The sequence below is a fragment of the Sorex fumeus genome, unplaced genomic scaffold (assembly GCF_029834395.1).
Source record: "Sorex fumeus unplaced genomic scaffold, SorFum_2.1 ptg000028l, whole genome shotgun sequence".
In the NCBI taxonomy this organism is placed as follows: domain Eukaryota; kingdom Metazoa; phylum Chordata; class Mammalia; order Eulipotyphla; family Soricidae; genus Sorex; species Sorex fumeus.
In genome coordinates, this window is record NW_026606085.1 from 16,030,055 (window position 1) to 16,044,358 (window position 14,304).

General features: G+C 43.5%; 1 protein-coding gene across 1 annotated transcript; it reads left to right on the forward strand.

Annotated features, from left to right (window-relative positions):
- The first annotated feature begins 2,631 nt into the window (after positions 1–2,631).
- Positions 2,632–3,567, forward strand: LOC130024391 (olfactory receptor 8D4). The gene has a single exon (XM_056115120.1). It carries the CDS (start codon positions 2,632–2,634, stop codon positions 3,565–3,567), a length of 936 nt encoding a protein of 311 aa, XP_055971095.1.
- Positions 3,568–14,304: the final 10,737 nt, after the last annotated feature.

Below are 14,304 nucleotides of genomic sequence, written 5' to 3' on the forward strand. Positions count from 1 at the left end.
CTCACCAATGAAGTGACGGAGCAGTGACCAAGCAGAGGTGAGCTGCCCAGCTGGAGTCTTCAGAGGAGGAAGGTGAGTCTCAGACTCAGGCGGTTCATGTAGCAGATGTGTTAAAATGGGCTCGAAAACCAGCCTCTGATTGTCCACTGGAGCATCAGCACCGATGCATGTCCACAGGGTCACGTGGCCAGGTCTCTGGGCAACAAGCAAGGATGTCCCCCATGTACCCCGCTGTGTCTGAGCCACTGACCTGAGCTAAGGACCTAGTGATCTTCTGAGCTAATCTGAGGTCATTAGTCCCTAAGGAAGAGTTACTGTAGTGCAAGTAAACTTCATAGAATGTGTTCACTCTTACTGTCTTCCTCACTAGGCAAAGTAACCTTTTGAAGTACTTGCATGCTTTTCTACAAGTTAAAACATGAAACTCAGATTCTCTGATGTCACACTGTGAGTCTCAAGGTTGGTGTTGAAATTAAACAGGATGATTCATAGCTCAGGTTCCTGCCACCTTTGTTCTAATGGGATCCTTCGAGGAAAGAGAAAGTACAGAGAATAAGGTGCTGGCCGTGCACAAAGTCCTGATTTGATCCCCAGCACCACATATGGCTCCCTGAGCACCATCAAGGTAATCCCTGGAGTCAGAATGATAGTACAGTGTAAGGCACTTGCCCTGCATACAGCCAACCTGGGTTCAATACCCAGCATTCCATAGGGTCCCTTCTGCACTGACAGGAGTAATTCCTGAGTGCAGATCCAGGAGTAACCCCTGAGCACCGTGTGTGACCCAAAAAGCCCAGAAAAAAGAAAAAAAAGATTAATCCTTGAGCACAGAAACAGGAATAAGACCTGAGCACTCTCTGCTAGGTGCTCTGAAAAACAACACAATGAAACAAGGAGAAGCTGAGATTTGATAAGTCAGTCCGAGTTAGAAAAATCTGCTATCCACCCATTGCCCTGAGCTGCAAACTCTATCCATCTCTGGTGGACTGGGCTCTGAAGTGAGTTTATTTGATTTGAGAAGTGCTATAGTATAAAATATAAAACTTCAACAATAAAATAATAACAAAATTTCTAATGATACTATTAGAATATATAATATTATTATATGCTGAAATCATACATTTTTCAAGAGTTGAATAAAATATTTAAGTTGACTGCTTTTATTTTCGCAAAATAATCATCTAGAACATATCAAGCTGCTTATAACCCTACATTATATTTTTTCATTGTATTTTTTACTAAGCAAAGTTGAACTAGACAGCTTTGTATAAAACTGGAAACTATCATCTTAATAATACTGTGAGGTGCACTGAATTGTTTTTTTAAAAAAAAAACTTTTACATTGCCTGCTTTTGAATTCTTACAATTACCGGGCAAGTTAGATATAGATTATTTTAGAGGGTAGTCAAACATGCAACCAAAGAAAATGTTAGCCCTACACTTGTGGAAATAAGTGTTTAGTTGTTGTTTACATAAAGCATTTAGATAGCACTGCTCAGCACTTTTTATATGGATTAAGACATAACTTACATATCACTTCTTCCAACAAACACAAAAATCTAATGCAAAGGTGATTACGCATTACTCTTCCATGGAATCTGTCCAGTCATGCAAAAGGTTTGTCTCAGATGCTTCCAAAGATGGGCCTGACAGGGCTGCTTTCCAGCACAGAGAAGCAGAGGCGGTTCAGAGGAGACACTAAGAGTGAAGACAAATGATTTCAACCCCAGGTGAAAAACTTTCACAGTGCCTCTCTGATTAAATGTGCACATGCCTTCGGGGGTCTTGCTGAACTGGAGACCCTAATTCAGCTGGGGGGAGGCGGAGCCCAGTATGCACATGTTGACAAATTTCCCTCTCATGCTTCTACTCATCTGTAAACCACACCTAAGAACCAAGAACCAATGGGCACCTTGGGGAAGTTGAAAAAAGAGGAAAGAGAAATCAGACTGGCTTTAAGAGAAGACAAATGGTTTCAGGACACGAAATACAAGAACACTTGGATAGTTGGGAAGACATGCTACTTTGGAAGAGCAGGAAGGGGCAGGATTCTGGAGAGTTAGACAACGGATAAGAAGAGTTACTACGGCAGTGACATAAGTGACACAGGACAGAGTAAAGGGACTCGGGAGAGCAGTTACTATGTCAGGAAAGAATCAAGTTTTGCATGAGAGCAGTTACTACAGCTGTGACACTCAGCACAGGTTGGTGGTATGCAAGAAGAGAAAGGGGATACAATATGCAGATAGTAGTTACTTCTTTCTGTGGAGTCTTGGTGACGAAAGAGAAAGGATGACCCAGGACACTGCCATGGGGGGGGGGGGGGGGGAGCAACTAGACCTTCTCTGTGGCCTTTGAAGGATTCCCCCACCTGTCCCCACGAGACCAGTTCCAAGAGAAGAGCGTGCTGCAGATTCAGAGCCCATCTGAGAATGCAGCCACCTTTCTGGTACTCACATCTCTGGACACCAACGGAGATGCAGGGGAGGGCTGGAGGGCTGAGATGAGACGTCCCTGGACTCAGAGTCCAGGCCCGGCAATACCAGGCTCCAGGGTTGGGGGGGGGGGGGGGACCCAGGGGCCCTGCCAGTCTGCTTCCATCCTCTCCTCTCCATAGGTTCTCAGGAGACGATGGGCGAAGGGAATCATTCCACCGTGACCGAGTTCCTGATCCTGGGACTTACGGACCAGCCCGAGCTGCAGCTGCCCCTTTTCTTCCTCTTCTTGGCCATCTACCTGGTGACGGTGCTGGGGAACCTCGGCATGATCGCCACCATCGGGCTGAGTTCGCAGCTGCACACCCCCATGTACTACTTCCTCAGCAGTCTCTCCTTCTTAGACTTCTGCTACTCGACGGTCATTACCCCCAAAATGCTGGCGGGCTTCCTCTTCCGAGACAAATCCATCTCCTACTCCGGCTGCATGGCGCAGCTCTTCTTCTTCTGCATCTTCGTCATTGCCGAGTGCTACATGCTGGCGGCCATGGCCTATGACCGCTACGTGGCCATCTGCAGCCCCCTGCTCTACAATGCCATCATGTCCCCCCGGGTCTGCGCCCTGCTGGTGGCCGCCGTCTTCTCCGTGGGCCTCACCGACGCCACCATTCACAGCGGGTGCATATTCAGGCTGGACTTCTGCGGCCCGAACGTCATCAAGCATTACTTCTGCGACATCGTGCCTCTGATTACCCTCGCCTGCTCCAGCACGGAGGTGGACGAGCTTCTGATCTTCGTCATTGGCGGTTTTAACATGGTAGCCACCAGCCTGACCATTGTCATCTCCTACGCCTTCATCCTCGCCAGCATCCTCCGCATCCGCTCCCGAGAGGGCAGGGCCAAGGCCTTCGGTACCTGCAGCTCCCACCTGATGGCCGTGCTCATGTTTTACGGCTCGCTCATGTCTATGTATCTCAAACCTGCTTCCAGCAGTTCGGTCACCCAGGAGAAAGTGACCTCCGTGTTTTATACCACAGTCATTCCCATGCTGAACCCCCTGATTTACAGTCTGAGGAACAAGGAAGTGAAGAACGCGCTGATGAAACTCTTTAAAAGAAAAATTGCTTCGTGATGAATGCGCTACTCGGTAGATTCATGTAATGCGATTACGCGCGTGTATGTATCTTTCTATCCTGAATCTCAGAACGTAATTTGAACATGAAGTTGTATGTATATATGAATATATATAAATATATGTGTATATTCACATTATCAAAATATGCTGGCATAGTAAAAGTCACAAAACAGAAAAGGCCTAGCAAACATTTAAAAGTTAAAATTAAATGCACATGCTGAGGTTGCTTATTAATTTTTACCTTTAGTTTCCTAAAACTAAGCCAAGAAAAGGAAGGTAAAATCATCAGGTAACAGCACAGTTACATGAGAGAAAATCATACCAAATTATTTTGATGAACCAATTTTTATCTCACTCAAAACTAGATTTCTCTGAATGGAAACGTCACAGGAAATATTAAGGGATGGGTAAAAGTCACAATGACAAAATAAATCTGAGAGAATTTTTTGCCTTCTTTCTTTTAAAGGGTTTTTTAAAAGATCAATGTCAGGTTAAAGCAGTAACCATGAAAACAACCCAGTGAATAGTAGATGACCCAGCCCTGGTATTTGGTATCTGGAAATAAAAATTTGAGACCTATAACTAAGTGAAGAAATCATATTCATATATTGGCTCCATATATTATATTTTGGGTTTTATTTTTCCTCTGAGACCAGATGGTCTCACAGGTGCCAGTCTACAAAAATAAAAAACACATAGTTTTTGCAATTTTTTTATTCAGTAGGTGATAATATCATCTCTAGGTGATAATTTTAGGGTTTTTTTATTCTTATGTGTTTTGAACTGAACAGATATTTAAAATGATGGTTTTAAAGAATGAATGTTCACACTATATACTAAAAATGCTGCACTGTTCGTGAGCGAGTTCCTGACCAGAGGCACATTCACCAAACAGAGAAGGCAGAGGACTGAGGAGACAGTGAGAGGAGGAGGAGGAGGAGGAGGAGGAGGAGGAGGAGGAGGAGGAGGAGGAGGAGGAGGAGGAGCAAAAGGGCCTGGTAGAAGGAGATGCCACGTCGTGGGGGAGCTGAGTCTTTATTCTCAGTACCAAAAGAAGCTGCTGGAATGTTTAGAAGCAGAGTGATGTCATCCACCATCTTGTACTTGAAAACTGTCTTTCTATTACTAACAAGAACATGTATAAATGTTTGTATTGTGTTTGGGGAGGGGGGCTTATTGGAGATGGAATTAATCAGGCAGTAGGGAAACACACAGAACATATTTATATTTTAATCTATTTAAGTGGTTTCTGGAGCAGAGTCAGGAGTAAACCCTATGCATCTACCTGGTGTGGCCCAAACCCCCTCCGCACCCCAGAAAAAAAATTCAGAAACTAGGAAAATATAAATATTAAAATTTTTCATAAAATTTTTCATAAAATTAAAATTTTTCATCCTATCAAAAGGAATAAAATAACAGCACAGCTAAAACCTTTGGTCATCATTCCTAATTAGTTCAAACAAAGAGAATAGCAGCTATGTGATTCTCATTATTAGAAAACACTAGTTCAGTTATTCATGGTGACAGCTATTTTTTTAAAGTTCCTCTAATTTCTTTCATTACCAAAAGGGGTGGGGGAACTTAGAGAATTTCTACAGGGGTTGTGACAAGTTTCCAATAAACAGAGCTTTTGGAAGAAGGTAAAATGTGGTGGGTTTTGTTTGTTTGTTTATGTTTTGTTGTTGTTTTTAAGTTTCAACATAGAAATTTATTTTTAATTTTTTTATTTTAATGAATCACCGTGAGATACAGTTACACATTGTAAACACCAAAAAGGAGAACCACAAAATGTGGTGTTTTTAGGTTATTTGTATCTTTGGACAGAATTGATCTCCTGGAGTGCGTCACCCCTATCACTGGGTAGCTAAGGTGAATCTTCTCCTATTTGAAACATGCTTCACCTGCAGTAGAAAGTCACGTTAGAAGACCACAAAAGGGGCTGGAGCGATAGTACAGCAGGGAGGGTATTTGCCTTGCATTCAGCTGACCCAGGTTTGATCCCCAGCATCCCATATGGTTGCCCAGGCACCATCAGGAGTAATTCCTGAGTGCAGAGCCAGGAGGAGCCCCAGAGCATCACTGGGTGTGACCCAAAAAGCAAAAAAAAAAAAAAAAAAGCCATCAGTGGCTGAGCAGGGACTATGATTAATGATAATTTTAAATACAAATAATATGCTTGTATTAAAAGTTGTGCTCTTCTGAAACTAACATTTTGTTTCTATCCTTGATGTTTTAAAATTATTTACACCAATTTCTGGGGGTGGGGGGAGTTAATTTAGAACAGCAGAGATGTCACTCAGCACATGATAAAATGTCATATCATGAGGTGCAGTTTAAGGACGACAGACTTTATATTTTATTTACTTATTCTGGGGTCTCGCCCATATGGCAAAGCCTGGCAAACTACCTGTGATGTATTTGATATGCCAAAAACAGTAACAACAAGTCTCACACTGGAGACGTTACTGGTGCCCGCTCGAGCAAATTGATGGACAACGGGAGTGCTATTTTGGGATCACATCCGGTGATGCTCAGGGCTTACTCCTGACTCTGCTCAGGGATCACTATGGTGGTACTTGGGGGCCATATGGGACATTGGAAACCAAACCCAGGTCAGCCATGTGCAAGGCTAGTGCCCTCCTTGCTGTCCTACTGCTCTGGGCCCCCAATCTTATATTTTAGACATTTTAAATAACAAGTTTAAATAACAAAGTCAAACTTGGAAAGTAGCTCAGGAGTAGAACACAGGCCCTGGGTTTAGCTGCTGGCCCTGACAACAAAAACAACAGCCTCCTCTGCACAGCTGCTGAGTCAAAAGAATGAAGAACACAAATAAGTAATCTTTAATAGCAGTATTCGAGAATAATTGGAATAGATTCAGTTTCTACCGTAAGCAGATGCTACCCTGAGCACAAATGGAGGAGCAAGTCCTGAGCAGTGCTGGATATGCTCCCCTAAAAATTAAAAGTTAGACCCCACCTTCACATTATATACAAACAAACTAAAGATGGACTCAGCTAACTGCTAAAGCCTGCTATAAGATTCTTAAAACAGGTCAACTTTTATATTTAGGGTTTTATTATTATTATATTATTATATTATTCTCAAATATTTATATATCACGGTCCTCCCGTTGTTCATCGATTTGCTCAAGCGGGTCCAGTAACGTCTCCATCGTGAGACCTGTTGTTACTGTGTTTGGCATATTGAATACATCACGGGTAGTTTGCCAGGCTTTGCCGTGCAGACGAGATACTCTCGGTAGCTTGCCAGGCTCTCTGAGAGGGGCAGAGGAATCGAACCTGACTCGGCCAGGCTGGCTGCACGCAAGGCAAATGCCCTACCGCTGTGCTATTGCTCCAGCCCCATCAAATATATAATATTTATATATTACATATAAATAATATTTATATCTCTCAAATCTTTATTTATATATTACATATAAACAATATTTATATCTCTCAAATTGGGGCTGGAGCGATAGCACAGTGGGTAGGGCGTTTGCCTTGCACGCAGCCAACATGGCTGACCCGACTTCGATTCCTCCACCCCTCTCGGAGAGCCCGGCAAGCTGCCGAGAGTATCTCGCCCGCACGGCAGAGCCTGGCAAGCTCCCCGTGACGTATTCGATATGCCAAACACAGTAACAACAAAGTCTCCAATGGAGACGTTACTGAGCCCTCTCGAGCAAATCGACGAACAACGGGAGGGCCTTTACCTTTTTTTATCTCTCAAATCAAAAATATAAAAAAAAGACAAAGTGAAATTTATTAAAGTTGATTTTTTTTCACCAAAGGACATTACCAAAAGAACAACCTTCAGGGGCTGGAGCAATAGCACAGAGGGTAGGGTGTTTGTTTGCCTTACACATGGCCAACCCGGGTTCGATTCCCAACATCCCAGATGGTCCCCCGAGCACTGCCAGGAGAAATTCCTGAGTGCATAAGCCAGGAGAAACCCCTGTGCAACGCCGGGTGTGACCCAAAAAAACAAACAAACAAAAAATAAATAAGAACAACCTTCAGGGGCTGGAGACTTGCTTTGCGCGAGGCTGACCTGGGTGTGATCCCCAACACCCTAATATGGTTCCCTGGGTACCGCCAGAAATGATTCCTGAGCACAGAGCCAGGAGTAACCCTGAGGACCTCTAAATGTGGCCCAAAAACAAACAAAAAAAAAAAACCCTAGAAAACAAGATAAAATACTGAAAATAATATAACTCTAAGTATCTCATATTCAGAACTCTCATCACTCAACCAAAACACGATACTCATTTTTTTTAAATGGGCTAAAGGCAAGGAATGTGGCTCAAGTGTAGAACACATGCCCTATATCTGTGAGGCCTGGATTTAATCCCTAATGTCATGTGGTGTCCTTGAGCACCACCCGGAATGGCCCTGGGCCTCATGCACTGCCAGCAGTAACCCCCTCCAAACCAACAACCAAGTGTGTCTTAACATGAATATCCGTTGTTACAATGAAGACAAATAACTATACGGTAAGTGTGAAACATGTGCACCATCATCAGTGATTAGGAAAACGTGAGTTAGACCCACGATGAGAAACCATCTCACAACCATTTGGAGAGCTGTAATTTTTAAATGAGATAATATAAGTATTGGTGAGGGTGTGAGGAAAATTAAACCCTCAAACATTCTTCATGAAAATGTAAATCAGTTCAACTGTCGTAGAAAATAGTTGGCAGTTAAAAAAAAATAAAATTACCAAGTAGTGCAGCAATTGCACACCTACATGTGCACATCCCCAGAGAATTGCAAACAGGTAAGCAAACCAAATCCCTGTACATATACGTGATACTATGCTGTTCATAATACAAAAGGTGGAAACATCCAAGTAGATATCAAGAGCTGAAGTCTTAAACCAACTAGGGCAAAGTCCCTCAGCACATAACTGTTTTGCACAGCCATGGACCACACAGACAACCAAGGTTCCAAATGCCCACTGCCCAGTGATACCATAGCTGCTCTGCAGTCTTACCTCAGGCCAGCATCAAGAATACAGTGTACAGGACATCTCTTGAAAGTATCAGGCTGGAACTTGTGATGTTTCGTTCATCCTGTCGCCTTGCAAACAAAAGCCACCGCTATAGTTACGGGAAAGATGCCCCCTTCAAACTGAGAGGGAATGAAGATGATTAAGGAAGATACAAGCTGAAAATCAGAGTCAAACATCTCCATTCCAGCATACCTACCATCCTGAGGAATAAGAAGAAAGGTGGTGGAAGACAGGCAAGAATACACCTCACTGGAAGACAGAAATTTCAGGAGGTCTTAATCAGATAGATACAGAGAAGTGTCTAAGGATCTGGCTTAAAAACTGAAGCTTCTCCCTCTCAGCACCATGAAGAGCATGACCCAAGCAAAAGGTCTGTCCACAGTATTGAAAGAAAAGGCTGGACACCTCTCCACAACATTGGTTTCGCTGCTGGGTCTGGGCCGTTGGAATGATTCGAGAATAGCTATGTACCACACGAAGCAAACATGGGTGTGGAAGATACACAGGCAGAAAAATCGAGAAAAATAGATTATGGAGGGAAATTTCTTCTCTGGAAAATCTTTAATACGGATGAAAATTCCTTTTCTGGAAATAGATGTGTGAAAGGCCTTTCATCTGTCAGGAGGCCTCTCAAGCTAAGGGGACAAATAATATTAACTGAAAATAAACCCTGGACACTGGATTACAGAACTGTGAATTCTAGGTTGGGTGGGTAGGTGAGGCATGAAGGATAGACTTGAAGTAATTCAAGGGCATTAGTGGAGGATCTTGGGCACTTTGGTGATGTTATTACACAAAACCACAAATGCTAACACTGGCATGAACTTATATGCAAGCTAAACTATAATTATTGTTTTTAGTTTTGGGGGTGGAGAAGTGGAGGTGCTGTGATAATGCTCTGTGTACATCAGAACTAAAATCACCAGCACATTCATAAATAATTTTAATTAAATGAAAATCTGTAATCTGAATTTAAAGATTCTCCAGAACAAGTCAGTAACATGTCAGGCCAGGGTTTCTGAAATGAATACTACCACCCCCACCTGGAGCACTGGAACAATTCATGGGGGTGGGTACAACTGGGTGCAAAGAGAAGGGGGTTACTTTCTGGGGAAATAATTGAGCAAATTTTTTTCTGAAAAGGATCGGTAGACTAAATAAGTTTGGGAACCCGTATAGTAAATGCTACATAAGACACAGTGATAGAAATTTTCTGGGGAAAATGTCAATAGAAAAAAAGACAGTTTCATGGTATAATATTAAGCAATATATATGGAACTTTCAGAGGCTTAGGAGGGAGGATGGCATTAAATATTTGTAGAAAGATAGTTGGAAATGATAACTCTGGATAAGAACTGTGTGCTGAAAATAGGTAAAGGAACAAACATGTTAACCTCTCAGTATCACTACTACAAATCCCAAAAGGAAAGAGAGAGTGAGAGAGAGAGAGAAGAGAGAGAGAGAAGAGAGAGAGAGAAAGAGAGAGAGAGAGAGAGAGCCTGCCATAGAGACAGACTGGGGAGTGAGGGGGGGTGGGAAACTGAGGACATTAGTGTGGTAAATGTACACTAGTAGAGGGATGGAACATTGTATGATGAAACCCAACCATGAACAACTTTGTAATTGTGTGTCTCATGGTGATTCAATGAAAGAAAGAAAGAAAGAAAGAAAGAAAGAAAGAAAGAAAGAAAGAAAGAAAGAAAGAAAGAGAGAAAGAAGAAAGAAAGAAAGAAAGAAAGAAAGAAAGAAAGAAAGAAAGAAAGAAAGAAAGAAAGAAAGAGTTGATGTCAACTCTAAGCCTCTGTGGAACTGATCCCCAGGAAGACAGCAGCTGGCCTTCCTCGAAGCTTCCTCGCACCGAGCTCCAGAGAGCCAGGAATATGCGTTGAAAACACTAAGGTGAGTTTAGTTACCCTGGTGACTTCTGGACCTGACCCACGGAAGGGGGGTGGTGGACAGCGGAACCAAGCCTGGAACTAGGGCTGAGTCTCTCCCAGAGATTCTGGAAGTCCAAGGCAGCTATTAAAGTGTTTCAGAGAATTTACCTGTGGCATATGAATAGAAAGGAAGGAAGCAGGTAGGACAGAAAACGAATAGTTTCCTATTTTGTTCTGAACCATCCTTTTTAAGCAAAGAGGTCAGAATATTCCACTAGGAAAAATCCTGTCTTCATAGATACTATTATATATATATATATATATATATATATACATACACACATTTTATATATATATATACATTATATATATATCATTTATATTTACAATAAGGCTTTATTTGATTGAATCTGAAATGTCCAGCATCAAACTCAATTGTGTTCCCACACTAGGAAACGCCTAAGCCCAGAGTTTGGAGTGGTCCCTGAGCACTGCCAAGTGCGGGCCATGTTTTGCATGCGGCAAACCCAGGTTCAATCCCTGGCACCATGCATGGTCCCCAAGTCCACAGGAGTGTGATCCTTGAGCACAGTGCCAGGAGTAAACCCTGAGCACACCACTGGGTGTGGCCCAAAACAAAACAAAACAAAACTCTAAAATTCAGATACAACAGCTATTAAATCTGTGTAATCAATAGAAAAGAAACGTTGGCTTTAGGGGTAAGATAAAATACTCAAAGGCTTGTAAATAGTAAAAGGGGCTCCTAATGTGTCTTCAAATAAGAATTAATCCCTTTTCTTCTCCCTCTCTGCCTCTGAATATCAACTCCATGAAGATAATTTGCCATCAAATCACTAGGGTTCAGAAGAGAAGTATGTAACACACATCACACGAATCACATCATTCTAATAACAGATAATCATGAAAGGTCTAGTAAAACTTAGATCCCCTTGGGAGTCTATACACAGGTGCAAATCATCTCCCACTTGGTATAGACTAGAACTTAGGAAGTCAAATACTGTAACTAGCATTCGTGATTGCAACCTTCACTTACAAATAATAGAACATAATCCCATCTGGGGCAATTAAAACTTTTCCTAAACACCATGACCTCTGGAGACCAAAATGCAAGTAGCATAAATCATTATCTAAATCAGTGCCTGCCCCACTTACTAGCCTTATTAGGTTTCACCTCCAGGGTCCGAATAATTTAAAAAATGAGGAAGTCAGTCTTCTGAGTCTCTGTCCCGTGGGACTGAGCCTGGATGAGTCTTTCATTTTCATGTTCCTGGTAAGTTCACCTGGATACTTTTTGGGTAAGAGTCAGCTGCCAGAGTCATCCCGGTATAGAGGAGAGGAAGGGAGGTCATGTGGTGCCACACATCAAACTTAGGGCTTTACAAATACCAAGGCCTGTATTCCACCCCTTAAACTATGTCCCCTGGCCCAGTCTTCCTTTATTATTTTCTTTGCCTTAAGGTGATGCATTTAACAAACTTTGCAACCATTGTCATATACCTGTAGTACATCCCCAATGTACCCCTTTCCTTTACTTCCAAATGCATGACAATGACCTCCAGCTACAACCTTCCCATGGGGGTGAAGAGATCATATGCTAACAGTTTTTCCCCCTGAGACCTGGGCAGTCAGATTCCTGCCCCAGGGAGCTGCACTCAAAGCAATCCCATAGCAAGTACCCCATAGTGAAAAGCAATTCTTGCTGTTTTTCTGCAGAGCAAGACATGAAGTGTCCACATAAAACCTTCCTCCTGTTGTCCTCAGGAAGGAGTGACCACTGGGCCTGAGGGCAGCATGCATGAACAGTCTCCATCCATGCTTTTTCATGTCCATTGGCTTCTCTACCCCTTCACATCAGGACATTTCCGGAGCTGGGAGCCTGCCTGCATACAAGGACAGTAGTCGGCCAGCTTCTTGCCCCTCAGCCCCGCCGTCTACATGGGAGATCAGTCTGGCATGCTTTTGGACCTGAAAGAAGCCATTTGCCACTTGCAGGCACAGAATCAGAAGTTCAGGAGCTGAACCCACACACTCCAGTCATCCATGGGTGACTTCAGCACACAAACTGCTTCCAGTGACGGCAAGGATACATGCTGTGGTGATCATGCTGTGTTCCTTGGTCCCTTGGCCCCTTCTCCACAGGACTCACATTCTCTGACACAAAATACAGGCGCCCTCTCACTAGTCTTCAAGCTAGGGGCTTCTTTTCATGAGTCACCTGAATAGCTCTGCAAAAAGCTGAGTCTGGAGCATCATCATCGAGAGGGTCAATGACAAAAAGTTTGGTGGGCATTTTCCTTGCCAGCCACATAGATGATTAGCAAAGAATCTCTACCCCAAATTTGACCTTCCTCAAATTGTGCACCAGATGCCAAAACACCTAGAAGACACCACACATGCACGCACACATACACATACACATGCACATGCACACACACACACACACACACACCTCCTCCAGAGACACACACAAGGGGGCTTCGTGGACGAGGCTTTCCTGGGTTCTCTGCAGACTCGGTTGCTTTGGGGTTGGGGCCTTCAGCTAAAGTCAGTCACCCCTGAGCTCCAGGACTCCTGACAAGTAAAGCACAAAGGGAACATCATTCACTGGAGTAAGAGCTCCTGGCCTCAGAGTCAGGGAAAGTTCTGCTAAGCACATGGGGAAGCCCTGCAGCACCCCGAATGTGTGAGCACTGCAACTGGGAGGGCAGGCCCAGGTTAGTACCTGGGAAGTGTGCGAGCGGCGCCAGGAGCAACTGCCTGGGCACCAGGTTTGCATGAGCATGTTCACAAAGATGCTTCTTTCCATCACTACAACTCCTAGCACCCTGCATCACGTGAGTCTTGCAGTAGGTCATTCTGGAGGCTGGTCCAACATTCAGTATAAAAAAAAGTTAGTCCCAGAACAGGAACGTTGTTCAGGGGCTGGGTGCCTTGCATGCACAAGGTGCCAGGTTCAATCCCCAGCTCAGCAGAGGCCCACAAACACAATGGGGTGAGGCCCTGGATTCCCTTCAGGGAGCCCAGGTGGGCTCTGGCAGCCCTTCCATCACATGACCAGGTCCTAGCATGCCCATTTTAGGCTGTTCAGCCGAGTATCACCTAAAGTGGCCCCAAGACCCCCAAATATTGCACAGGAAGAAATTAAATGAAAAAAATTAAATCACCACTAAATACATTGAAAACATTGATAGTTAAAACAGTATATCCTTTTTATGAAGATGGCGCCGAAAGCCAAGAAGGAAGCTTCTGCCCCTCCCAAAGTTGAAACCAAGGCCAGAGCTCTGAAGGCCAAGAAGGTATTCCTGAAAGGCGTCCACAGACACAGGAAGAAAACGATCTGCACACCACCAAAACGCTGCAGCTGAGAAGGCAGCCCAGATGCCCTCGGCCAGAGAAACAGGCTCGATCGTTATGCCGTCAAGTTCCTTCTGATGGCTGAGTCAGCCCTGAAGAGAGAAGATAACAACACACTGTGTTCAGTGTGTACTCAAGGCCAACAAGCTCAGATTCAACGGGCTGTGAAGAAACTCCAGGACACTGATGTGGCCAAGGTCAGCTGCCTGATTAGGTCCAATGGACAGAAAAGGTCATCTGTTGGGTTGCCTCCTGACTAGGACGCCTTAGGTGTTACCAGCAAAATTGGGATCATCTAAACAGTCCTGCTGGATAATCCTACATTTTTATTCACTATACAAATTTTTTTCACTATCCAAAAAGTAGTGAATACAAATAACTAAATAACTTAGTTATTTGTATAGAATACAAATAACTAAATGTTGATACAAACAAAATAAACATAAAAGAAAATGAATAAAATTCA